Source organism: Balaenoptera physalus (genome assembly GCF_965194825.1).
Source record: "Balaenoptera physalus genome assembly, chromosome: X".
NCBI lineage: Eukaryota > Metazoa > Chordata > Mammalia > Artiodactyla > Balaenopteridae > Balaenoptera > Balaenoptera physalus.
This window is the reverse complement of record NC_138903.1, coordinates 36,819,484-36,846,265: the sequence shown is the minus strand read 5'-3', so window position 1 is coordinate 36,846,265 and position 26,782 is coordinate 36,819,484. Positions and strand designations below refer to the sequence as shown.

The window sequence follows — 26,782 nt, the reverse complement described above, 5'->3', positions numbered from 1 at the left end:
GGACAAGGGGAGGGAGAAGGTTAAGCTGGGATGAAGTGAGAGAGTGACATGGACATATATACACTACCAAATGTAAAATAGATAACTAGTGGGAAGCAGCCGCATAGCACAGGGACATCAGCTCGGTGCTTTGTGACCAGCTGGAGGGATGGGATAGGGAGGGTGGGAGATGCAAAAGGGAAGAGATATGGGGATATATGTATATATATAGCTGGTTCACTTTGTTATAAAGCAGAAACTAACACACCATTGTAAAGCAATTATACTCCAATAAAGATGTTAAAAAAATATATTTGACACCAGCCAAAAATAAATAAATAAATAAAATACCCACAATGCATTCATTTGGGAAAAAACAAAAAAAAAAGAAAATCAGGATTTGTTCTGTCCACTCCGGGGTAGGAAGGGACACTGGGCCTTGGAAAACCAACTCATGCTGCCTATCACTTGAGACAGCGTGGTGTCAAGAAAAAACCATATTAAAATAGTTTACAAAGGGGGATGTCTCCTTTCCAGTAGAGAAGCTCCTCTGGCAACGGAATTAGTAATATACAAATATGTTTACTCTGTGAGAGAAGAGACCTCACATCCTCTGTAAGCCATTGCTGAGTTAGAATGACAGCACTGAGACTCTTGGCCCTGAGGTGACTGCCAGATCTTAGTGTACATTTAACATTTCTGCTGTGTTCCAGTCTTGCCTGTGATGCTCTCTGCTTGTTTTATCTCTAAGGATCCTTCACAGACCCTGGCAAAGAGTCATAATTGTATCAGTGTCCTTGATTCTTCTCTTTCTATTACCAATAATCATTTTGCAGGCTGAACCTTAAGGAAGTCTTTCAGGTTGTTTGTGGGCTGCGTATGCTCTCAATAGGAGCTAGACTCTGTGGTCTTCAGTTAGGATTATGCTTCAGCAGAAACTTTCATTTTGGTGCACTGCATCATGGTATTGCTGTTGGTGGGATACAGAGGTGTGGGTTGGATCTACAGGTCAGTGAACAGCTGTAACAAGATTAATATGTCAGAGTCCACTTGGAGGGAGGTTGGTGTCTTGCTGGGGCCTGTCATCAGTCCTGGCCTGTCGAATATTTTTTTGTGTGTCGTAAGGTAAACCATGAAAGGTATGATTATCAGTTTTGTAGCTGACATGAAGTTGAGAGGTCTAGCTAACACGCTGATTGACAACGGAAAGCTTTTAAGCCTTTATGAGGAGATGATAAAAATACTGATGAGTATGGGGAGAAAAAGCATTGTAGTGGGTGTAGCATAAAAATAGATATGGACAGACCTTCTAGCTTTTATTTTTAGTACTTTGTTATTGAAATTAGTTTGGTAAAGAGTTGCATAGTTAAGCTCTTTATTCAATTTTATAAACCATGCTCTTGCAAGATGGGAAATGGGCCCTTGCCTTTGTAGAAATAATACAGTGTCAAGTTTTGATAAAGAGCTGTTTCACTTTCTTTCTGTTACCAGAAAGGTTACTAATTCATAATTTCAACTTCAAACCATAATTTGGTCCCTTTGTGACCCAGTTAACTGCTATATAATAATTTTGTATTTGTGAATTTAGTATATTTTAGTAAACAACTTTTATTGCAGTATAAAATTAATCTGAAAATGTGATTCATTGCTTAAGCATTCTATTGGAGGTGTTACTCTGAGGTAGAAAATGAAGTATATGCAGGTGATACACAAAATGTGACAATAATTCATATTTAGATAAATATTTTAGGTGGTTCATTTCATTGTAATGGTTGTAAACAAAGACTGATTCATATTTTAGCTCAGATAAAATAAATTGTGAAATACTCCTTCAAATTTGTTGGTTCATTAAGAGTTGTTTTGTTTTGTTTTATTTTAAAGGAAAATAGAAATAGTGCAGTTTGCTAGCCGGACACGCCAACTCTTTGTTCGATTATTAGCTTTAGTAAAATGGGCTAATAATGCTGGCAAAGTGGAAAAATGTGCGGTGAGTTAAACTTTTGACTTTATTTTATATAAAATAACTTTTTTTGGAATGTTAACTTGTAATAGGCATAGTTTCTAATTTTAGCTCTAACTTATATCTGCTGATATGTTTTGGGATACATTACTTATGTGAGTAATCATTATTTCTGTATGATAATGTATAATATATATCTGTAGAAACTTAGTATTTGTTTATGGACACCTAATCAGAAAAAAGAGTAGGCCATATCTGGAGATGTCATTACGCTAGAAGACATTAAATATGAGACTGGACCTAAAGGGGGAAAATGGTTAGCTTACATTCGTATGCTTCCTTCGAGTTTGCAGAGTATTCCCTAAATTTGCCTATTGATTTCTTGACAGCCCTTTGAGAATGGCAGAGTCAGTATTCTCTTCTTATTTTACAGATGAGGAAATAAGGTTCCTAGAAGTTAAATGGCTTTTTCAAGGCCACAGAGCTGATGATAGCACTTATCTGTCCCTTCGTTTATTCATCTGTTCATTCTCCAACCCTTTATTGCACACAGGGCATAAGGCATGGTGGATGGAGACTTGAATAAGGCATAGTCCCTGCCCTCAGGAAGCTCATGGTCTTTTGACTGTTGAGTCATTCTTTTGAATTCATAGGCGTGACCTGTAGTGAAGTGTACCAAAGATTCTAAAATATGCACCCCCCTACCCCCCACAAAAGTTTTAAGCTATGTTCAAGAAATGTTAAGGAGGAGAAACATCAGTAGGGATCTTGTGTTAGCCTGTTGAGCTCATAACTTGGGGAGGATGATATGATGTTAACAGACGAGACACAAAATGAGGAGAATGGAGTTCATATTGGAAAGGGTAGAGTAATTATAATAAAATGAATAAAATCTTAAAATAATGAGAGCACCCTGACAAGCTAAGTTGAAATATTTTTATAGTAACTTTACATTTGCAAATCTATTGGGGTTTGCATATTCCATAATATTTCCCTTTAGAAAGAAATCTCCAACACAGTGTGTTTCTGCATATGATTTTCTGACATCTCCCCTCAATTTTAGCCCAGTGCATTTGCTATCCTCAGTTTCACTAGGTTCCCTTATCATTAGAAAGAAAGCTTATGTGAAAATTGCTAAAGTGAAAGGAAAAAAGAGGTTTGAAGGAGTTGAGAATTTAAAATTCTAGAATAATATATTTTTTTGAAAGTTAAAAGAAGACATTTCTAGCCACAGATCTTTTGTCTCTAGGAGTAAGCTGGTATCATCCTTTTATATAACATTGATCAAAGGGGGAGGATATTTTGTACCATATATTGAATTTTCTTTATGGGGGAAAAAGTCATTTTATTCATGTTGTCATCATTCAAAGGATAGTTTTTATTATAAATATTAATAAACAGGCTTATTCCAAGCTTATTTACCAGAAAGTTTACAATTCATTTCATTGTTTTGCAAATTTGGATACCAGGTCTAATGAATCTATTTTGGCCGAAATGAAGAAGCATGGTATAGTATTTCTGAAAAGCCTAAGGTTTCTTTTCAGTAATTAGTTAATTTGAGGTAATCTTCTCCTAAAGATATTCAGACTTTCAGTGAAGAGTTAAGTATTACTGAAGTATATAAAATCCAAGTATTCAATTTTTCAAATCTAGTTTTAAATCCCTAATTATACCATGGGTATTTAAATCACCTGTTTGATACTACTGAGCTGTATATCGTTAAAATAATATCAAGCAAAATCCAAAACTCTTGGTTTTGATATTGAGCCATATTGTATTTATCTTTCATTAATTCATAGTATAGTATTTTCCTATTAGTTTTTTGAATTGGCTGTTCCAGTAAGTCACATTCTGAATAAAGTCTCATATTGAACTTTATACATAAAGTTTTGGTATTTCTGTTTTGTGAATGTAGATACAGAGATGTGTTTTTGTCAGGGATAAAGTCCATCAGCTGGAGAATTAGAGGATTATTCACGTTTTGACACTTGTGTTCTCAACCTAATGATTATTTAACTAGACTCATTAGAGGTTCTTAATAGATAATGACCTTTAGCCATGCCAGACATATGAAGTGTTTAGTTGAGTGTATAAATACATGGTTTATAGAACTCTAACTAATGGTAAAGCAGTCTGGATAATGTTTTAGCTAAGAAAAAGAAAAAATATCTTTCTCCTCCTTGAGCTTTTTTAAAAGCAATTTTGAGATATAATTCACATACCATACAATCTACCCATTTAAAGTGTACAATTCTGGGAATTCCTTGGTGGTCCAGTGGTTAGGACTCCGCGCTTCCACCGCAGGGGGCACGGGTTCAATCCCTGGTCAGGGAACTAAGATCCCGCATGCTGTGCGGTGCAGCCAAAAAAAAAAATAGTAATAATAAAGTGATAATAAAGTGTACAATTCAGTGGTTTTTAGTATATTCACAGATATGTGCAACCATTAGCAGTCAATTTTAGAACATTTTCATCACCTCAAAAAGAAAATCATTACCCTTTAACTGTCACCCCAAGTACCCCCCAGCCCTAAGCAACCTCTGCTGTCTCTCTAAATATGCCTATTCTGAACATTTCATATAAATGGAATCATAATATATGGTCTTTTGTGATTGGCTTCTGTCATTTAGCATGATGTTTTCAAGGGTCACCCATGTTGTACTTGTACTGTACATGTATCAGTACTTCATTTTTATAGCTGAATTGTATGGATCTACTACATTTTGTTTATCCATTCATCAGTTAATGGACTTCTAGGTTGTTTCCAGTTTTTGGCTATTATGAATAATGTTGCTATAAACATTCATATACAAGTTTCTCTGTGGACATGTGTTTTCATTTCTCTTGGGTATATACCTAGGAGTGGAATGGCTGGGTCATACGGTCACTGTATATTTAATAATCATTTGAGGAACTGCCAGACTGTTTTCCAAAATGGCTATACTATTTTACATTCCCACCAGCAATGTAAGAGGGTTCTAATTGCTCCATGCCAACACTTGTTATTGTCTGACATTTTGATTCTGGCCATCCTGGTAGGTGTGAAGTGGCACTTCGCTGTGTTTTTTGTTTGCATTTCTCTGATGACTAGTGATGTTGAACGTCTTTTCATGTGCTTTTGGCCATTTGTATATTTTCCTTAGAGAAGTGTCTGTTTGGTGCTCAGTTAAATTTTAAAGGAGGTTGGTATTAATCATATCAACAGTTGGTATGTGAGTACTTAAAAATAAAAAAAGAACATGATTATTAGGGACCTATATGGATTCACTAATAAGTAACTCAAAACTAAACTTTTATCTTTATTAATTTGATTTCTAAGTCAAAGAAATATAGCTGGAGCTAGTTTATTTTGAGTTGAGCAAGGTAGTTTAGAGAGTTTCATTAATAACCCACATTTAAGGTGGAATGATGTAGGCTCGATGAACTGTGGCACCCCACTAGGGTTGATGCACATCTTCCTGGACGGAAATCTTTATTATTCTTTGGCCTAAGCATTTTTACAGTGTCCTGAGTGAATGGAGACTTGGGATGACCGAAATCTGAGTAAAAACCTATACAGAAGTTGAGAGAAGCAGGATTCAAATATGTTAAAAATCAGAGTACAGTCATGCTTTAGGTTCAGGGTGGGAAAGGGGACCTTGCTTGATAGAGATTCATGCACAGAAGATCAAGGCCCTTTAGTTAACTTCAAGCTTGCTGTGTGTTAGCAGTGTCGTGGCTGCTGATAAGAAGTTAGTGTTGGTGATGTTAATAGAACTCCATTTTACTAGTCATGGAAGGTAGCACTTCTGCGGGGCTGTGCTGGTCTAACTAAGAGTTAGAAAAAACATTTTTTGGTTCCAGCTCCTCTGATTATTCACTATCTTTGAGCAAGTGTCTAAACCTCAGCCTCAATTTTCTCATCTCTAAGATAATAGTAATTATCTTGTTTTGTCTATTTCCTAGAGTCGTGAAAATCAGATAATAAAATGAGTGTGGGAATACTGAGAAAATGTAGGGCATTGTGTGTGCATGATGTGTTATTAATTCTGGATACCATATTTTAAGTTGATCACTGATAAACTGGAGCATTTCCAGGCAGTGGAATAGAGATGGTGAGTCAGGAATTTGGAATGTTCAGCTTGAAGATAGAGTGGGCTTCCCCTGTTTGAAGGACGTGAAAGACCTTAAGTATTGTTCCAGAAAGGAAGTAGTTTTCAGCTTCATGATGACCTCTACTAGTTTAGGCACACTTGTGAAATGCATTGAGTAGAGAACTGATGGAAAGGATTTCTGTATTGAGCGTGAAGTTGGCCTAGATCTCATAATGGACAATGTTTACTGTGTGTTTTATATGTTCTAGGCACTGTTCTAAAGATTTCATATACATAAACTCTTAATCCTCGAACAACCTTATGAGGGGGAGGAAATCAGCTCCATTTTATATTGAGAAAACTGAGGCAAAGAGGAATTTAAGCAGCTTGCCCCAGGTTATAGGGTTAGTGAGTTGCAGAATTAAAATTGAGACCAAGGCAGTCTGGGTCCAGGAGACCATGCTTTTATGTCTCCTTTATTACCAATCAACTCTAGAAGTCTGTAAGAGAAAAAGCATTTTATTCTATTTATTTTTCCTAACTTGTCATATGTATGTGTAATGTTAAAGATGGAGAAACAAATCGGGAAACCTTTTATTTAAATTGATAGAAAATTACTGGTTTTTAAAAATATTTCTTCTTTCCTCAAATTACTGGAAAATTTTTTGATGAAATATTTTGAAATATGGAAAAGCTATATTAATTCCTCTCAGAGTTTACTTTGGAATCAATAAATGATATTTGACGTGAAAAGTGGCTAGTTTTCAAGGAAGCGTAATACATTTATCCTTTGCTTTGAAGATGATCTCGAGCTTCTTAGATCAGCAAGCCATCCTGTTTGTGGATACTGCTGATCGCCTGGCCTCATTAGCTAGAGATGCTCTGGTCCATGCACGCCTGCCTAGTTTTGCCATCCCATATGCTATTGATGTACTGACTACTGGGTCTTACCCACGGCTGCCAACCTGCATTAGGGTAAGTGCATTCCTACCCCAGCCCACCCCCAAAAGTTGAAGGCTTTGGCATTGGATTCTACAATATTAATAAGTAGCCCAGCCAAAACAAAAAACTGTTCTGTATTTTTAAAATAAATATTTCATGTAGTTTGCTTTTTTCTCTATAATTAAAATTTGGGGGGGGTGGGTTTGAAATAAATTGGAACCAGAATGTGAGTAGCTATCAAAATGAGTTTGTTTGTTTGTTTGTTTGTTTGTTTATTTATTTATTTATTTATTTAGGTGAGGGTGAACAGAATTATGAAGGTAACTTAACATCTATTTCAGATGTGAAAATACGGCACGCTAGTTGCTTTTTGGAAGTGTTTTTTAAAATTTGTTGTTGTGGTAGTTGTTTACTCACTTGGTGCTGTTGTATTTTATACTTCTAAGAAGTGGTGAAAGTCATCTAGTGACATTAAGTTGGTTTCATAAATAGAACATGAAGAAGATCGTGTTGCATTACCGTCTTAGCTGGGTGACTGGTGGAATCATTGACGCTCTAATGCATGATAGTAATGGTCACTGTTATTGGATGTAGACTGCAGAAATGAGTGTTGAGGTTCTCTTGGGTAAAGTAAGAAAATACTGTGTTAGAACAGGCGCAGGTAAAAATTATGTCTCTTTGTACATTATTTTTAGATCACTTAAACTTTTTTGTAGGATAAAATTATTCCTCCAGACCCAATTACCAAAATTGAGAAACAAGCTACACTTCACCAGCTGAACCAGATTCTTAGACATCGGCTTGTAACCACAGATCTTCCTCCTCAGTTAGCAAATCTTACAGTCGGTATGTACCTGAAATACATTTTTAAAGAATTGACTCGTTAGAATATTTTTCAAACAGCTTTTGGGGTTTTATCTTTTAAAATATCCTTATGAAGTCTTGACCTACAATTTTGGTGGTATTTGAATCCGTAACTTGTGCCATATCATTTCCCTTTAGTACCTGGAAATACAGTGCTGGTATTTGAAGCTGGGGAGTGGGCAAGATTACCTGGGGCTGGAGGAGAGACTAGGTCCTAGAGTTGAGCCTCAAGAAACTATTGTTCCTTGATGTTAGAAGAGTTGCCTTTGGTTTCTTGATGACCTGGAAGCTGGCTACTGTTTATGCAGGAACCGGTGAATTGTCTGAACACTTATGAAAGAATCTTGAGTCTATTTAAAATTTCTCGTGAGCGAAACTGAAAGTTCTAGGTTAGCGGGAAGCTGCTTATTTTCTAGCAAAGTAGACCTTCTTCTTCTTCTTCTAAAAGCAAATGGCCGAGTGAAGTTTCGAGTTGAAGGAGAATTTGAGGCCACCTTGACTGTGATGGGAGATGACCCTGATGTTCCCTGGCGTCTTCTCAAGCTAGAAATTCTAGTTGAGGATAAGGAAACAGGAGGTAAATCATAAATACTGATTTAAATCATATGTATTGATTTAAATGTTTGGTGTTATATTATTGAAACATTCTTGAAGAATAATACATGTGTTTAGCAATTTATCCTGTAACCTGATGCAGATTTTATGATAATCGTAACTGCCTACTGACCACAGAAGTTTCAGTGTTTCTCTAGTATACTCTCTAGTTTTCATAGATAATTTCAGTTCTTTTTTTTAAACTCATCGTTAGTGAGGGTACTCTTCCTTAGTTGGTCTATGACACAATCTGTACACTTTTCTGATTAACCACCTTCTTTTCTCCTGCCAATGGAAGATGGACGAGCCTTGGTTCATAGTATGCAGATCAACTTTATCCATCAGCTGGTACAGTCTAGGCTCTTTGCTGATGAGAAACCTCTTCAGGACATGTACAGCTGCCTGCGTATCCTTCTGAAATTTGAGCCCTGTATTTGTAAAGAATTTGTGTCCCCCAACACACACACAATTTCCATCTGCCCCTAGTCCTGAACTAGAGCAGCTTAAACTCCTCCCCGTCACCCTTTTTGGGTGGAAATGGGGGCTGGGGAACTGGCCAGTGTAAAGAATAGTGATATGTCTATTAAAAACCAAGTTTTTAATTTTACTATTGACTTTGCAGGTAAAAACTTTAAATGATGAGGTAGAAATAGTACTATTTGGAGAGAAAAAATAGTACCATTTGGTCTACCCATATTCTCTAAACTATGATTAATTAAGGGGCAATCTGGACCTTACGTTTTGTTTATATTGGTTCAAAATTAAATACAAAACCTTTTTCTAAAATTATGTCACAAATTCCAACACTTTTTGTATAAGTCATTGGAGAAGTATAATAGCCAACTTTTGGGGAATAGAGCGTTTGTTAAATGAAGTTTGCTTATACTTCATTGGCTGTTGTAGTAATATATTAGATTTGCTTAACAAGATCCATCAGATTCTTTCTGCTTATCACTTCAGTTAGAAGTGCTACATTCCCAAACTCTAATGTTAATCCGAGAGCGGTGGGGAGACCTCGTACAGGTGGAAAGGTATCATGCAGGAAAGTGCCTCTCCCTCTCAGTTTGGAAGTAAGTAAAGTTGATTCTGGTGGGGTCATGCAATAACCGTAAATACTCTTTTTGTTTCTCTCTTTCTCTCATACATCTGATTTACCATATACCTCTGTGTACCTCTAGCAACATGATTTTGTATGGTAAAGTCCTATGGTATCATATAAACCACATAGGACATCCATAATTGACACCTTTCTTAGAACATGGCATGTTTTAAATATGTAGACGTTTATCTATTTGTACTAAAACTTACTATTCTTAAAGATTAGATTACTCTGGCTTCATACCAGATTGCTAAAAGACCATTAGGTTAGATTATCAGGTATCATTTTTAAAAAATCCTTGCTTATCACAGTGTTATCTTTTGAATTGCACCTTTTAAAAACTTTTGGGGGAGTTTTTTGGGGAAAATCAGTATCAGGCTGTTTTACAATCCTCTATTCCCTATTTGAACTTTGCTTGATTCCCATTTTCTGTAAAGGAATCAGAGGTGAATAGACACCACTTAAAGATTGTTTTGGCCTTTTTTTGTGTGTGTGCATGTGTTTTACTTTTAAATTCTGTGTCTGTGTTTTTTTTTTAATGTAGTAAATCATATTGTGTTGGATTACAGAATAGCTGTCTTCCCAATATTAATATTCCCTCAACAAACAGTGAGGACCTGCCATGTTCTAGGCTCTGGATAAGGTGCACAATAAACTGTCTCTCTTTTATTCCAGAAGTTAACAGACTGTGTTGGAAAAAATTCTTAATATTTCTTTTTTCTCTTTAGTCAACAGGTTCTTGGGCGAAAAACAGGGACAGCATCTGTTCACAAAGTTACCATTAAAATTGATGAGAATGATGTCTCCAAGCCTTTACAGATTTTTCATGATCCTCCTTTGCCAGCTTCTGATTCCAAATTAGTGGAAAGAGCCATGAAGGTAAAAGAACTCAATATATTTCAACATTGGTTTGATTAAATGAATATAGTAATATAACTTACCATTTATACTTAAACTTTTAGCACAAATCCTTTAAAATACCTAATTGTTCCTAAAACCCTTTATGAAACTTATTTTAAATGAATGTTATGCTTGTACATTTGTTGTGGTTGTTTTAACATCTAATATAATTTTTAAGATGTTCTTTCAAATTCTGTAATTTAGATCAGATCTATAGTTGCCAGAATGTTAACTGTAGCCTTTATCAATACCATTTAAATTTATTTTTTTAATTTTAAGTTTGCTTTCTTTTACTGGTTAACACTTAATCATTGTGATTCTAAAAGGAAGTACCTTGGAGCACAGTAATCTACTCTCAGGCTTTTAAAGTAAAAATGTTTAAATTGCACATACAATTAATTCTGTTCTCGTTTGTGCAGATCGATCATTTATCCATAGAAAAACTCCTGATTGACAGTGTCCATGCACGAGCTCATCAGAAGCTCCAGGAACTGAAGGCCATTCTTAGAGGCTTCAATGCCAATGAAAATTGTAGGTTATTTTAAATTGGCATTTTTGTCTGTCTTTTGTTTAAATTAGTATCCACTTTCATTTTCTGAAGAGCCTTTCTTAATGATTTTTTCCTGATATACTGATTTTGTTGTAGAGGCTGTATTTTAATTTGTGATCTCCCAAGCTTGTCTTAATTTTCCCCTTACTTTCTTCTTTTTCATTTAGCTTGACCTTATTTTTGAAATGTATGTATATCGACTCTCCTTAAAACTTTTCTTTCCTATTGATATAGAAGCCATTTTAACATTTTAATATGAATCTTCTTTTGTTTTTTCTTCTAAAAGGTTAAGGCAGCTTTGCAAATATTTATAATGTATTTATGAAATAATGCCTGTTTGAATGAAGCAAAATATATCCCTTGTCTTTTTAAAAATGTTTTTGAGTTGTTAATACATTAACAGGGTTCAAAATAAGAAATACAGATATGCACACATAGTGAAAAATCTTCTAATTACCTGGTATATTCAGAGCGTTAGGGGACGGTCAGTCGTTTACAAAGTAAGTGCTTTCATTCTAGGAATATAGTTTCACAGTATCACAATGAGCATATTTACTATTCCTACCCCAGTTGTTTTTGGCTGTGATTACCTGGTGCTCACAGTATTTTTGCAATCTTAATTTTTCTAATTTTAATTATTTCTAATTTTTCAAAATAGTAAAATTCTAAAATATCATTGGGATTGTAGAAAATTGAGGTTTATGATCTTTTTTTTTTAAATAAAGACTTTATTTATTTATTTATTTATTTTAACAGACTTTATTTTTTAAAGCAATTTTAGGTTTACAGAAAAATTGATCAGAAAGTACAAAGTGCTCTCCCTCTCCTCTCATCCAAGTTCCCATATTACTAACTCATGTTAGTATGGTACATTTGTTATAATTGATGAACAAATATTGGTATATTATACGTTATTGTTACCTAATGTCCATAGGTTCACTTTCACTCCTTTGTTGTACAATTCTAAGGGTTTTGACCGAAGTTTAATGTCATATACTTGCCAATGTTTATGCATTATATCAATATATGTGACAATTATAATGTCATATCCATCATTGCAATATCATACAGAGTAACTTCACTGCCACAAAATCCCCTGCACTCCTCCTATTTATTGATCTTTTCCTCCCTTGTACCCCTGGCAGCCACTGGTATTTTTACTGTCTCTGTAGATTTGCCTTTTCTTCAGTGTCATGTATCTGGAATCATACAGCATGTAGCCTTTTCAGACTGGCTTCTTTAACAATATGCATTTAAGTTTCCTCTGTGTCCTTTTGTAGCTTGAGAGCTCATTTCCTTTGATCGCTGAATAATATTCCACTGTGTGGATGTACCATAGCCATTTTAGTACTGATAGATGTGTAGTTGTATCTCATTGCATTAATTTGTAATTCCCTAATAACATATGATGTTGAGCACTTTTATTTCATATGCTTATTTGTCAAGAGTTTTAGTCTTGTTTATTGCTGTAACTTGCTTGTATTTCATTTGAATTCTTTTTCATTTAATTGATTTTTTACTCTTTTTTTTCGGCATTTATTTCATCTGTACCTCTTTCCCCCTTAGCTTCTGAAGTTGGACTCTTAATTTATTTACTTCATATTTTATGTATTTAATGATGGAATATATTAAAATATCCAGTAGTTTTATTGTGAGACTTTAGCTGACTTTTTTTTTTTAACATCTTTACTAGAGTATAATTGCTTTACAATGGTGTGTTAGTTTCTGCTTTATAATAAAGTGAATCAGTTATACATATACATATGTTCCCATATCTCTTCCCTCTTGCATCTCCCTCCCTCCCACCCCTCTAGGTGGTCACAAAGCACCGAGCTGATCTCCCTGTGCTATGCGGTTGCTTCCCACTAGCTATCTATTTTACGTTTGGTAGTGAATATATGCCCATGCCACTCTCTCACATTGTCACAGCTTACCCTTCCCCCTCCCCATATCCTCAAGTCCATTCTCTAGTAGGTCTGTGTCTTTATTCCCATCTTGCCACCAGGTTCTTCATGACCTTTTTTTTTTTTTTCCTTAGACTCCATATATATGTGTTAGCATACTGTATTTGTTTTTCTCTTCCTGACTTAACTTCATTCTGTAGGACAGACTCTTAACTCCATCCACCTCACTACAAATAACTCCATTTCGCTTCTTTTTATGGCTGAGTAATATTCCATTGTATATATGTGCCACATCTTCTTTATCCATTCATCCAATGATGGACACTTAGGTTGCTTCCATGTCCTGGCTATTGTAAATAGAGCTGCAATGAACATTGTGGTACATGACTCCTTTTGAATTATGGTTTTCTCAGGGTATATGCCCAGTAGTGGGATTGCTGGGTCGTATGGTAGTTCTATTTTTAGTTTTTTAAGGAACCTCCATACTGTTCTCCATAGTGGCTGTATCAATTTACATTCCCACCAACAGTGCAAGAGTGTTCCCTTTTCTCCACACCCTCTCCAGCATTTATTGTTTCTAGATTTTTTGATGATGGCCATTCTGACTGGTGTGAGATGATATCTCATTGTAGTTTTGATTTGCATTTCTCTAATGATTAATGATGTTGAGCATTCTTTCATGTGTTTGTTGGCAGTCTGTATATCTTCTTTGGAGAAATGTCTATTTAGGTCTTCTGCCCATTTTTGGATTGGGTTGTTTGTTTTTTTGTTATTGAGCTGCATGAGCTGCTTGTAAATCTTGGAGATTAATCCTTTGTCAGTTGCTTCATTTGCAAATATTTTCTCCCATTCTGAGGGTTGTCTTTTCGTCTTGTTTATGGTTTCCTTTGCTGTGCAAAAAGTTTTAAGTTTCATTAGGTCCTATTTGTTTATTTTTGTTTTTATTTCCATTTCTCTAGGAGCTGGGTCAAAAAGGATCTTTCTGTGATATATGTCATAGAGTGTTCTGCCTATGTTTTCCTCTAAGAGTTTTATAGTGTTTGGCCTTACATTTAGGTCTTTAATCCATTTTGAGTTTATTTTTGTGTATGGTGTTAGGGAGTGTTCTAATTTCATACTTTTACATGTACCTGTCCAGTTTTCCCAGCACCACTTATTGAAGAGGCTGTCTTTTCTCCACTGTACATGCTTGCCTCCTTTATCAAAGATAAGGTGACCATATGTGCGTGGGTTTATCTCTGGGCTTTCGATCCTGTTCCACTGATGTATATTTCTGTTTTTGTGCCAGTACCAAACTGTCTTGATTACTGTAGCTTTGTAGTATAGTCTGAAGTCAGGGAGCCTGATTCCTCCAGCTCCATTTTTCGTTCTCAAGATTGCTTTGGCTATTCGGGGTCTTTTGTGTTTCCATACAAATTGTGAAATTTTTTGTTCTAGTTGCCAGTGGTAGTTTGATAGGGATTGCGTTGAATCTGTAGATTGCTTTGGGTAGTAGAGTCATTTTCACAATGTTGATTCTTCCAATCCAAGAACATGGTATATCTCTCCATCTATTTGTATCATCTTTAATTTCTTTCATCAGTGTCTTATAATTTTCTGCATACAGGTCTTTTGTCTCCTTAGGTAGGTTTATTCCTAGATATTTTATTCCTTTTGTTGCAGTGGTAAATGGGAGTGTTTTCTTAATTTCTCTTTCAGATTTTTCGTCATTAGTGTATAGGAATGCAAGAGATTTCTGTGCATTAATTTTGTATCCTGCTACTTTACCAAATTCATTGATTAGCTCTAGTAGTTTTCTGGTAGCATCTTTAGGATTCTCTATGTATAGTATCATGTCATCTGCAAACAGTGACAGCTTTACTTCTTCTTTTCTGATTTGGATTCCTTTTATTTCTTTTTCTTCTCTGATTGCTGTGGCTAAAACTTCCAAAACTATGTTGAATAATAGTGGTGAGAGTGGGCAACCTTGTCTTGTTCCTGAGCTTAGTGGAAATGGTTTCAGTTTTTCACCATTGAGGACAATGTTGGCTGTGGGTTTGTCATATATGGCCTTTATTGTGTTGAGGAAAGTTCCCTCTGTGCCTACTTTCTGCAGGGCCTTTATCATAAATGGGTGTTGAATTTTGTCTAAAGCTTTCTCTGCATCTATTGAGATGATCATATGGTTTTTCTCCTTCAATTTGTTAATATGGTGTATCATGTTGATTGATTTGCGTATATTGAAGAATCCTTGCATTCCTGGAATAAGCCTCACTTGATCATGGTGTATGATCCTTTTAATGTGCTGTTGGATTCTGTTTGCTAGTATTTTGTTGAGGATTTTTACATCTGTGTTCATCAGTGATATTGGCCTGTAGTTTTCTTTCTTTGTGACATCTTTGTCTGGTTTTGGTATCAGGGTGATGGTGGCCTCGTAGAATGAGTTGGGGAGTGTTCCTCCCTCTGCAATAGTTTGGAAGAGTTTGAGAAAGATAGGTGTTAGCTCTTCTCTAAGTGTTTGATAGAATTCGCCTGTGAAGCCATCTGGTCCTGGGCTTTTGTTTGTTGGAAGATTTTTAATCACAGTTTCAATTTCAGTGCTTGTGATTGGTCTGTTCATATTTTCTATTTCTTCCTGGTTCAGTCTCAGCAGGTTGTGCATTTCTAAGAATTTGTCCATTTCTTCCAGGTTGTCCATTTTATTGGCATAGAGTTGCTTGTAGTAATCTCTCATGATCGTTTGTATTTCTGCAGTGTCAGTTGTTACTTCTCCTTTTTCATTTCTAATTCTATTGATTTGAGTCTTCTCCCTTTTTTTCTTGATGAGTCTGGCTAATGGTTTATCAATTTGGTTTATCTTCTCAAAGAACCAGCTTTTAGTTATATTGATCTTTGCTATCATTTCCTTCATTTCTTTTTCATTTATTTCTGATCTGATCTTTATGATTTCTTTCCTTCTGCTAACTTTGGGGTTTTTTTGTTCTTCTTTCTCTAATTGCTTTAGGTGCAAGGTTAGGTTGTTTATTCGAGATGTTTCCTGTTTCTTGAGGTAGGCTTGTATTGCTATAAACTTCCCTCTTAGAACTGCTTTTGCTGCATCCCATAGGTTATGGCTCATCGTGTCTCCATTGTCATTTGTTTCTAGGTATTTTTTGATTTCCCCTTTGATTTCTTCAGGGATCACTTCGTTATTAAGTAGTGTATTGTTTAGCCTCCATGTGTTTGTATTTTTTACAGATCTTTTTCTGTAATTGATATCTAGTCTCATAGCATTGTGGTTGGAAAAGATACTTGATACGATTTCAATTTTCTTAAACTTACCAAGGCTTGATTTGTGAACCAAGATATGACCTATCCTGGAGAATGTTCCATGAGCACTTGAGAAAAATGTGTATTCTGTTGTTTTTGGGTGAAATGTCCTATAAATATCAATTAAGTCCATCTTGTTTAACGTATCATTTAAAGCTTGTGTTTCCTTATTTATTTTCATTTTGGATGATCTGTCCATTGGTGAAAGTGGGGTGTTAAAGTCCCCTACTATGATTGTGTTACTGTCAATTTCCCCTTTTATGGCTGTTAGTATTTGCCTTATGTATTGAGGTGCTCCTATGTTGGGTGCATAAATATTTACAATTGTTATACCTTCCTCTTGGATCGATCCCTTGATCATTGTGTAGTGTCCTTCTTTGTCTCTTGTAATAGTCTTTATTTTAAAGTCTGTTTTGTCTGATATGAGAATTGCTACTCCAGCTTTCTTTTGATTTCCATTTGTATGGAATATCTTTTTCCATCCCCTCACTTTCAGTCTGTATGTGTCCCTAGGTCTGAAGTGGGTCTCTTGTAGACAGCATATATACGGGTCTTGTTTTTGTATCCATTTAGCCAGTGTGTGTCTTTTGGTGGGAGCATTCAATCAGTTTACATTTAAGGTAATTATCGATATGTATGTTCCTTTTCCCATTTTCTTAAATGTTTTGGGTTTGTTATTGTAGGTGTTTTCCTTCTCTTGTGTTTCTTGCCTAGAGAAGTTCCTTTAGCATTTGTTGTAAAGCTGGTTTGGTGGTGCTGAACTCTCTCAGCTTTTGCTTGTCTGTAAAGGTTTTAATTTCTCCATCAAATATGAATGAGATCCTTGCTGGATAGAGTAATCTTGGTTGTAGGTTTTTCTCCTTCATCACTTTAAATATGTCCTGCCACTCCCTTCTGGCTTGCAGAGTTTCTGCTGAAAGATCAGCTGTTAACCTTATGGGGATTCCCTTGTGTGTTATTTGTTGTTTTTCCCTTGTTGCTTTTAATATGTTTTCTTTATATTTAATTTTTGACAGTTTGATTAATATGTGTCTTGGCATGTTTCTCCTTGGATTTATCCTGTATGGGACTCTCTGTGCTTCCAGGACTTGATTAAGTATTTCCTTTCCCATATTAGGGAAGTTTTCAACTATAATCCCTTCAAATATTTTCTCAGTCCCTTTCTTTTTCTCTTCTTCTTCTGGGACCCCTATAATTCGAATGTTGGTGCGTTTAATGTTGTCCCAGAGGTCTCTGAGACTGTCCTCAGTTCTTTTCATTCTTTTTTCTTTATCCTGCTCTGCAGTAGTTATTTCCACTATTTTATCTTCCAAGTCACTTATCCGTTCTTCTGCCTCAGTTATTCTGCTATTGATGCCTTCTAGAGTATTTTTAATTTCATTTATTGTGTTGTTCATCGTTGCTTGTTTCCTCTTTAGTTCTTCTAGGTCCTTGTTAAATGTTTCTTGCATTTTGTCTATTCTGTTTCCAAGATTTTGGATCATCTTTACTGTCATTATTCTGAATTCTTTTTCAGGTAGACTGCCTATTTCCTCTTCATTTTTTAGGTCTGGTGTGTTTTTACCTTGCTGCTTCATCTGCTGTGTGTTTTTCTGTCTTCTCATTTTGCTTATCTTACTGTGTTTGGGGTCTCCTTTTCGCAGGCTGCAGCTTTGTAGTTCCCGTTGTTTTTGGTATCTGTCCCCAGTGGCTAAGGTTGGTTCAGTGGGTTGTGTAGGCTTCCTGGTGGAGGGGACTAGTGCCTGTGTTCTGGTCGATGAGGCTGGATCTTGTCTTTCTAGTGGGCAGGTCCACGTCTGGTGGTGTGTTTTGGGGTGTCTGTGGCCTTATTATGATTTTAGGCAGCCTCTCTGCTAATGGATGGGGCTGTGTTCCTGTCTTGTTAGTTGTTTGGCATAGGGTGTCCAGCACTGTAGCTTGCTGGTCGTTGAGTGAAGCTGGGTCTTGGTGTTGAGATGGAGATCTCTGGGAGATTTTCACCGTTTGGTATTACGTGGAGCTGGGAGGTATCTTGTGGACCAGTGTCCTGAAGTTGGCTCTCCCACCTCAGAGGCACCGCCCTGATGCCTGGCTGGAGCACCAAGAACCTGTCATCCACACGGCTCAGGATAAAAGGGAGAAAAAAGAGAATGAAAGAAGAAGATAAAAGAAAATAAAGTAAGATAAAATAAAGTTATTAAAATAAAAAATAATTATTAAGAAAAAAAATTTTTTTAAGGAAAAATAAAAACGGACGGACAGAACACTAGGACAAATGGTGAAAGCAAAGTTATACAGACAAAATCTCACACAGAAGCATACACATAACCCACTCACAAAAAGAGGAAAAGGGGAAAAAATAATATATTTTGCTCCCAAAGTCCAACTCCTCAATTTGGGATGATTCGTTGTCTATTCAGGTATTCCACAGATGCAGGGTACATCAAGTTGATTGTGGAGCTTTAATCCACTGCTTCTGAGGCTGCTGGGAGAAATTTCCCTTTCTCTTCTTTGTTCGCACAGCTCCTGGGATTCAGCTTTGGATTTGGACCCGCCTCTGTGTGTAGGTCACCTGAGGGTGTCCGTTCTTTGCTCAGAGAAGACGGGGTTAAAGCAGCGGCTGATTAAGGGTCTCCGGCTCACTCAGGCCGGGGGGAGGGAGGGATACGGATGCGGGGCGAGCCTGCGGCGGCAGAGGCCAGCGTGACGTTGCACCAGCCTGAGGCGCGCCGTGCTTTCTCCCGAGGAAGTTGTCCCTGGATCATGGGACCCTGGCAGTGGCGGGCTGCACAGGCTCCCGGGAGGGGAGGTGTGGAGAGTGACCTGTGCTTGCACACAGGCTTCTTGGTGGCGGCAGCAGCAGCCTTGGCGTCTCATGCCTGTCTCTGGGGTCCGCACTGATAGCCGCGGCTCGTGCCCGTCTCTGGAGCTCGTTTAGGCGGCGCTCTGAATCCCCTCTCCTCGCGCACCAGGAAACAAAGAGGCAAGAAAAGGTCTCTTGCCTCTTCGGCAGCTCCAGACTTTTTCCCAGACTCCCTCCCGGCTAGCTGTGGTGCACTCGCCCCCTTTGGGCTGTCTTCACGCCGCCAACCCCAGTCCTCTCCCTGCGATCCGACCAAAGCCCGAGCCTCAGCTCCCAGCCCCGCCCGCCCCTGCGGGTGAGCAGACAAGCCTCTCAGGCTGGTGAGTGCTGCTCGGCGCCGAGCCTCTGTGCGGGAATCTCTCCGCTTTGCCCTCCGCACCCCTGTGGTGGCTGCGCTCTCCTCCGTGGCTCCAAAGCTCCCCCCCTACGCCACCCGCAGTCTCTGCCCGCAAAGGGGCTTCCTAGTGTGTGGAAACCTTTCCTCCTTCACAGCTCCCTCCCACTGGTGCAGGTTCCGTCCCTATTCTTTTGTCTCTATTTTCTCTTTTTTCTTTTGCCCTACCCAGGTACGTGGGGAGTTTCTTGCCTTTTGGGAGGTCTGACGTCTTCTGCCAGCGCTCAGTGGGTGTTCTGTAGGAGCAGTTCCACGTGTAGATGTATTTCTGATGTATCTGTGGAGAGGAAGGTGATCTCCACATCTTACTCTTCCACCATCTTCTCCCGGTTTATGATCTTTTGATAGGCTCTGGTTTACTTTAGTATCATCTGTAAACAAGTCTTAGTAAGTAAAAAAAAACTCAGTATGATTGCCTGGGGGATATTTAAATTACTTTGAAAAATGGACTGAACGTGTGTTTACCTAGGAATAGTTTTGCGTGTTCATGTAAGTTGTGAAGATTTTTCTTTAGCAGCATTTTGTAGAGATGTCACTGCTTGAGTAGCCAGAAGATGTGGGTTCAGCTGCTCTTCTGCTCTTGAACAAGTCACTTAAATTCTTTGGGCCCCGTTCTCCTCATATGTAATTTGAGGATGTTAGTCCAGCTCTTCCTGGATCTCTTACTGTAGTGGGAGTGTGCTGCAGTAGTGGTTTTCAAGCCCTACCAGTCTGTTGAGTCCTCGGTGTTAGAGGAAGGTGCTTTGGAGACTGTTTTGAAGGAGAGGGAGGTTCCTGCATGTGGGGTTTGGCCCCTCAGCCCTGCTTTCATCAGAACAATTCTGCAAACAAGGACTGCTGTAGGAAAAGGTCTGCTGACCCACCATTTTAGGACATATGCTTTAACTGGTTTTTAAAATTCACATTCATGCATTTATACTCTATGTAGTCTTACTTGATCTCTTTTGTGATGGGAAAGCATGCTTTAGTCAGATCCTTTGCTGGGACCAGGGACCATAGTCTGTTCTGCGAACCCCTTAGTGCAATTACCCTTAATTAGATGGCTTTTCTTCCAACTCCTCACTAGAATAAGCCGAGGAAATGAGTAGCTTGGAAGAATGGAGCATTTCAAGGAAGGGCTAGGGGAGTGCACAGATAGCAGGTTTTAGACGGCCCAGGGGGCAGTGTGTGGTTTCTTGAGGGTGGGAGACGGGGGGTGGGAATGTCTCGGGGAGGGTAGGCAAGACTCTGGGAGAGAAACTTTAAAAAGGCAGTTCAAGGCACTAAAGGTAATTTGCCCTGCGGCCCCTTCTCAGCATCACCTGACTCTAGGAAGCCAGGGTGCTGTCCCTCGGGTTGTGCTCTGTCAGTGCCAGATTTGGGGTCTCGAGGTCAGTTCAGAAGCTGTGAACCACACACAGCCATTCCTAATTGGGCTTAGTTACTTCTCTTCAGTCTTCCCACTTTATATTATTGTCTATTGGTACTTTCCTCATCTTGTCCTCAATAAATAGATAGGGAGAAATGAAAGAGGAGATTTGTATATATTCCTGCTGCAGGAAGAAGTGTGCAGTGCAGTCATTTTGCAGGGCCTTTAATTCTCCCTTCATAAGTTTCTCCATTCTGGATACACTCCATTAAAACCTGTTGCCTTTAAATGCTTAAGGCCTTATATATTTTATTTTCTGTAAAGAAAAATACGGACATCGGCAGCCATAAAATATGTTCAGAGATGTACATCAAAGTATTTTCTATCACACTCTATGACATAAATCACAGCAAGATCCTTTTTGACCCAGCTCCTAGAGAAATGGAAATAAAAACAAAAATAAACAAATGGGACCTAATGAAACTTAAAAGCTTTTGCACAGCAAAGGAAACCATGAACAAGACCAAAAGACAACCCTCAGAATGGGAGAAAATATTTGCAAATGAAGCAACTGACAAAGGATTAATCTCCAAGATTTACAAGCAGCTCATGCAGCTCAATAACAAAAAAACAAACAACCCAATTCAAAATTGGGCAGAAGACCTAAACAGACATTTCTCCAAAGAATATATACAGATTGCCAACAAACACATGAAAGAATGCTCAACATCATTAATCATTAGAGAAATGCAAATCAAAACTACAATGAGATATCATCTCACACCAGTCAGAATGGCCATCATCAAAAAATCTAGAAACAATAAATGCTGGAGAGGGTGTGGAGGAAAGGGAACACTCTTGCACTGTTGGTGGGAATGTAAACTGATACAGCCACTATGGAGAACAGTATGGAGGTTCCTTAAAAAACTAAAAATAGAACTACCATATGACCCAGCAATCTCACTGCTGGGCATATACCCTGAGGAAACCATAATTCAAAAAGAGTCATGTACCAAAATGTTCATTGCAGCTCTATTTACAATAGCCAGGACATGGAAGCAACCTAAGTGTCCATCATCGGATGAATGGATAAAGAAGATGTGGCACATATATACAATGGAATATTACTCAGCCATAAAAAGAAGCGAAATGGAGTTATTTGTAGTGAGGTGGATGGAGTTAAAGTCTGTCCTACAGAGTGAAGTAAGTCAGAAAGAGAAAAACAAATACAGTATGCTAACACATATATATGGAATCTAAGGGAAAAAAAAAAAAAAGGTCATGAAGAACCTGGTGGCAAGACGGGAATAAAGACACAGACCTACTAGAGAATGGACTTGAGGATATGGGGAGGGGGAAGGGTAAGCTGTGACAATGTGAGAGAGTGGCATGGGCATATATTCAGTACCAAACATAAAATAGGTAGCTAGTGGGAAGCAACCGCATAGCACAGGGAGATCAGCTCGGTGCTTTGTGACCACCTAGAGGGGTGGGAGGGAGGGAGATGCAAGAGGGAAGAGATATGGGAACATATGTATATGTATAACTGATTCACTTTGTTATAAAGCAGAAACTAACACACCATTGTAAAGTAATTATACTCCAATAAAGATGTTAAAAAAAAGAAGTATTTTCTATCTTTTGGACTGTGTTCTCTATATTCTTCTCTGATGCCCTATCTTTTCAAAAATATTTAATTTTGTTAATTAGATTGAAATTATAGTTGTCATCCCAATTGTCAGAATTAGTTTTACTCCGTTGCTACACTTTAAAAATAGTTTTGTTTTAAAGAATACATTCCTATCGCATTAAGAATTAAGACAGTACAGATATATTTTAAAAATCAGCAACTCTGCTTCAAATCTCTAAGCACTTTTTTAATTTGTCACACTGGTCTGAATGATAGAATATTGTAAAAGAAATTCCCGTTTGTGCCTTTTTGGTCCTGTTTTTTTGTTTGTTTGTTTTAGATGAGTTATGCTGGACCTGCATGTTAAAGATTTGTATGCAAATATGTTAGATATACTTGAAAGCAGTTTGTTTTCCTCTGATTAAATATGTTTCCTGCAATCTTTTTTTGATTTATTATTTTGTTTGTATAGACAGTACCAATGGCAACATCACCTATTTTAATTGTTGCAAATTTATAACAAGAGGTTTTGGTTTGTTTCTTTGGTACATAAAGAAATACAGAAAATGTACATTTTTGAGCACTTTGCTTTCTAAAGCACCTTTACAAGCTTGTCATTGCTTCTTCCTGAACCCATGGCGTGGACAGGAAGATGTCATTGTCCTTGTTTAACAAAGCACAGAGAAGTCACACCTGGAGAAGGGCCGGGCCTACGTTAACTCTCCTCACTGCCTGCCTTTCTTCTGCAGTGTAGCTTTAAAGGACTGTGGTAACCAGAAGAGCATATTCCTTTTGCAGGTCATCAATCTGATGAGCACATGGTGTGCTTTCAGTTAGCACATGGTGTGCTTTCAGGGCTTTGCTCCTTTACTGGATTGTGTATACCAACTTGTGAGATTAAGGGGAAAGTTAATCGGGCCTGGTGGAAATACTGTGAAACTCTAGAAACAGTATATTGGCAGCTTTGGGAATTTGTGTTTAGCAGTTGCCTCTGTTCTTATTTCATCTGTGACTTGAAAATGAGGTACGTAAATAACTTGAAAAAATCTTTTCCTTTATAATCAATAATGTTTAATAGCGTTCAGAGGTTTTTTTAAAATACATGGGCCCTAATTGCCAGAAACACCTCTCTTTATGAAGAATGGCATTAAAAATATTTAGGCCATAAATGAAGTTTATTCTATTTACCAAACAGTATTTTTTTCCCATTATATCAGAAAGAAAATCCTTCAAATTAGCTTATTAGTCATTACTGAGTGAAAGTAAAACTAGAACTCAGCTCACTGATAAGGTTAAATTTTCACGAGCTATTTTAACCTTTTTAACGGAATCTTGGAGGGTTTTTTTCTTTGCTGTAGTATTTGAGATGGGTGTGTTTGTTTCATGTCACCTTGTAGATTACATTCTTCTTTTGAGCTACTAAGTGACATAATATTACTAACCCAGTTTAGCAAAATTATGTTTTTCCTGTAACATTCAGGATCATTCAGTAGTTGGTTCGTTTCTACTCCCTGAGAAATATATGTATTTTTTGGGGGGGGGGATATTCAAATAGAAATATAACTTAATTCTTAACTGTTCAGCTTCCATAGAGACTGCACTTCCAGCTCTTGTTGTTCCCATCTTGGAGCCCTGTGGTAATTCGGAGTGTCTACACATTTTTGTAGATTTGCATTCTGGAATGTTCCAGGTGATGCTTTATGGACTTGGTAAGTTACTAAATGATAGACTCACTCAGTGTAAAGAAAAATATTTTTAACAAATGCAGAATAAAAATTTTTTGCCATTAGGTATTGGGAGGGGTGGTATAAACAGTGTATAGAAAGTAGATATGGAAGGAATAACTCTGGCTGATGTCTATTCCTTGGGGCCCATTTTAACTCTCTTGTACCAGAAGTTAAACTTCCCAGTATGAAGTACATTCATGTTGTTTCTCTTATATAAAAGTAATAATATTGATGGCTGATCTTTTTTTAGATTAACTATTTTACCACTAATAGTTGGGTGTCATGGAGAAGACTACAATCTAATGTCATTCACGGCTGAAGAACAGATTTATGACAGTATAAACATCTCAGATGACTCAGGGTACAGAATCCTGTAGGAAAGGATTTTTTTTCTGGCTTAAACACAGTAGAAATTGAAGTTTGATTTCTAGCATGTTCTGTCACCAAGTTGGTGTTCTGAAATGATGAAATACTAGGAACTTAGTGTTTTTGTATTGCTGATGGAATAGTGTTCTTGAATATATTAGCACATTTGCCATTTGAAATTAATATTAAGCTAGATAGATTGATGCAAATAAAAGGCTTTCTGGTTATATTGTATGGCTATGTCGTATGGCTATAAAGATAGATTTTTCTATGAACGGCTCCTGGAAAACTGGCCTCATTACTTTGAATCACATCACATTTATGATGGCTAAATGATAAGTGACACATTAGGAAATTGTTGTTTGCTCTTCAAAACTTTATTTAACTGTTTTCTTGATGATTAACACAGTACATACTCATAAGTAGAAAAACTAAACAAGTAAAAATGAGAGAAGCAAAAAAATAGTTGCCTGTTGGTAATCATTGTTTTTAGGAGATATATGCTTGTCTTAGGTCAGGCTGCCATAACAGAGAACCACAGAGTGGGTGGCTTAAACAACAGAAACTTATTTTCTCACAGTTTTGGAGGTTTAAAGTATGAGATAAGGTTGCCACCATGGTCAAGTTATGGTGAGAGCTCTCTTCCTGGCTTATAGTCATCAGCCTTCATGCTGTATCCTCACATGGCAGGAAGAGAGAGCGAGCAAGCTCTCTGGTGTCTGTTTATAAGGGCACTAATCTTATATGAGGGCCCACCCTCATGACCTTATCTAAACCTAATTATCTCCCAAAGGCTCCACCTCTAAACACTATCACATTAGGAGTTAGGGCTTCAACATATGAATTTGGGGGGATGCAGTTCAATCCATAGCAATGCTCTTCTAATATTTTCTATACTTTTTTCTTTAGTTGAACTCATTTTATATTTTGCTTTTTGCTCAACATTCTATTATTAGCATTTTCTAGTGTCATTAAAAATTCTAAGTGACATTTAGCAAGCTAATCTTCAGCCAACAGCTCGTGCTTATGCCAGAGATCATTTGTGTTTAATAAATAAACATTTTAATGGAGTTTAATAGTTTTTATAATTTTTAAGGTTCTAAGTCTAGTAATACTATGAGTTTTAAATACATACAAATTAATAATATTAACTAACTAGACTAAGAGTTTTGGTAAATAAACTATAGGCAAAGAATTAATTCGTGTTGTTTGCTACTTGTTCTTCCTGCTAATGTACATTTGCTATTAGTTATCTTAACTATAACTCTCCCTAAATGTTAAAGAGGGAAAACAAATTAGGTTAATTTATGCCTCATGATGCGCTTCGTTTAGCTTTTCTCTGACTCAAAAATAACACTACTTTCTGCCTAAAACAATAATTTTCATTTAAATTTTGGGCTACCTGGATATCTTGTGTCTCATGTAAGCAATTAATTAATGAAGTGCTTTATACTATAGACCAGGCCACACTGGATGACATGGAGAAGTCTGTGAATGATGATATGAAACGGATCATTCCTTGGATTCAGCAACTTAAGTAAGCTTATTTATTTAGCTCAAAACTAAAAATGGAAACTTCTTTTGACAAGATATATTTTCTTCTCCATCATTACTCTTGATCACCCACTATCCTTAATGTTTATGACATGAAACTTGAGTACCTTTTGGTACTTAGAATCTAAATTTTCTTGGAATAGGTCCAAGATGGCAGTGCTTTGTATCAAATTCCCCTCTAGAGCAAATATAGGTATGAAGGTCATGACACTCAGCTTTGATTCCTTTCCACATTTTCTCTTGTGCAAGCACTCTACCAAACACTTACACAATGAATTTTATTGTATCTAGTGTTCTTTGCAATAGAGTCTTATTTGCTCTTATCTGGGATAATCTTCATGGTATGAATCTACCAGCTGACACTTTCAGAGTAGTCATTTCTGCTTCTCTAATACTGTCATTCAGTTTGTCTCAGAATCCTTTGAATGCTTCAGAATGTTAAACTAAATAAAATTGAAAATGGAGCTAGAGATAATTCTGTGAGGTTTCATTACCACCCTGGTACACAAAGGTACCATTATGGCAACTCTAACAGACTCTTTTTAAATCGATAAAACAGAATTCCAAGGGATAAAAATAAATATCAGAGATTAAAACCAAACTGGCAAATGGCAGGGTGGGGGAGTAGGGGTGTGGGGCCAGACTGTTCAGTGGGATTTAAATACTTAAGTCTTGATAATTCACATCTTGCATAACTTACGGTTTGGGGCAGTTCCAGCTAGTAGAAATATAACCTAAAACCAGAAAGTCAAGTCCCAAAAGCTTTAA

The 26,782-nt window shown here is 37.1% G+C and overlaps 1 protein-coding gene across 5 annotated transcripts in view; it reads left to right on the top strand.

The window, feature by feature from the left end:
- MED14 (mediator complex subunit 14) overlaps positions 1 to 26,782 on the top strand; it is a 72,399-nt gene that overhangs the window by 7,510 nt on the left and 38,107 nt on the right. For 4 of the 5 annotated variants that reach the window (XR_014258754.1, XM_082446366.1, XM_082446367.1 and 1 more), the window contains exons 3-12: positions 1,861 to 1,966; positions 6,814 to 6,987; positions 7,671 to 7,800; positions 8,267 to 8,395; positions 8,711 to 8,818; positions 9,350 to 9,482; positions 10,240 to 10,390; positions 10,831 to 10,942; positions 23,951 to 24,076; positions 25,919 to 25,997. Coding sequence is in view for 4 of the 5 variants with exons in the window: in XM_082446366.1 (XP_082302492.1) it covers positions 1,861 to 1,966; positions 6,814 to 6,987; positions 7,671 to 7,800; positions 8,267 to 8,395; positions 8,711 to 8,818; positions 9,350 to 9,482; positions 10,240 to 10,390; positions 10,831 to 10,942; positions 23,951 to 24,076; positions 25,919 to 25,997 (1,248 nt within the window). In the remaining variant the exon portion in view is untranslated. The remainder of the gene's footprint in view (positions 1 to 1,860; positions 1,967 to 6,813; positions 6,988 to 7,670; positions 7,801 to 8,266; positions 8,396 to 8,710; positions 8,819 to 9,349; positions 9,483 to 10,239; positions 10,391 to 10,830; positions 10,943 to 23,950; positions 24,077 to 25,918; positions 25,998 to 26,782) is intronic. The other variant, XM_082446365.1, reaches the window with a different exon arrangement.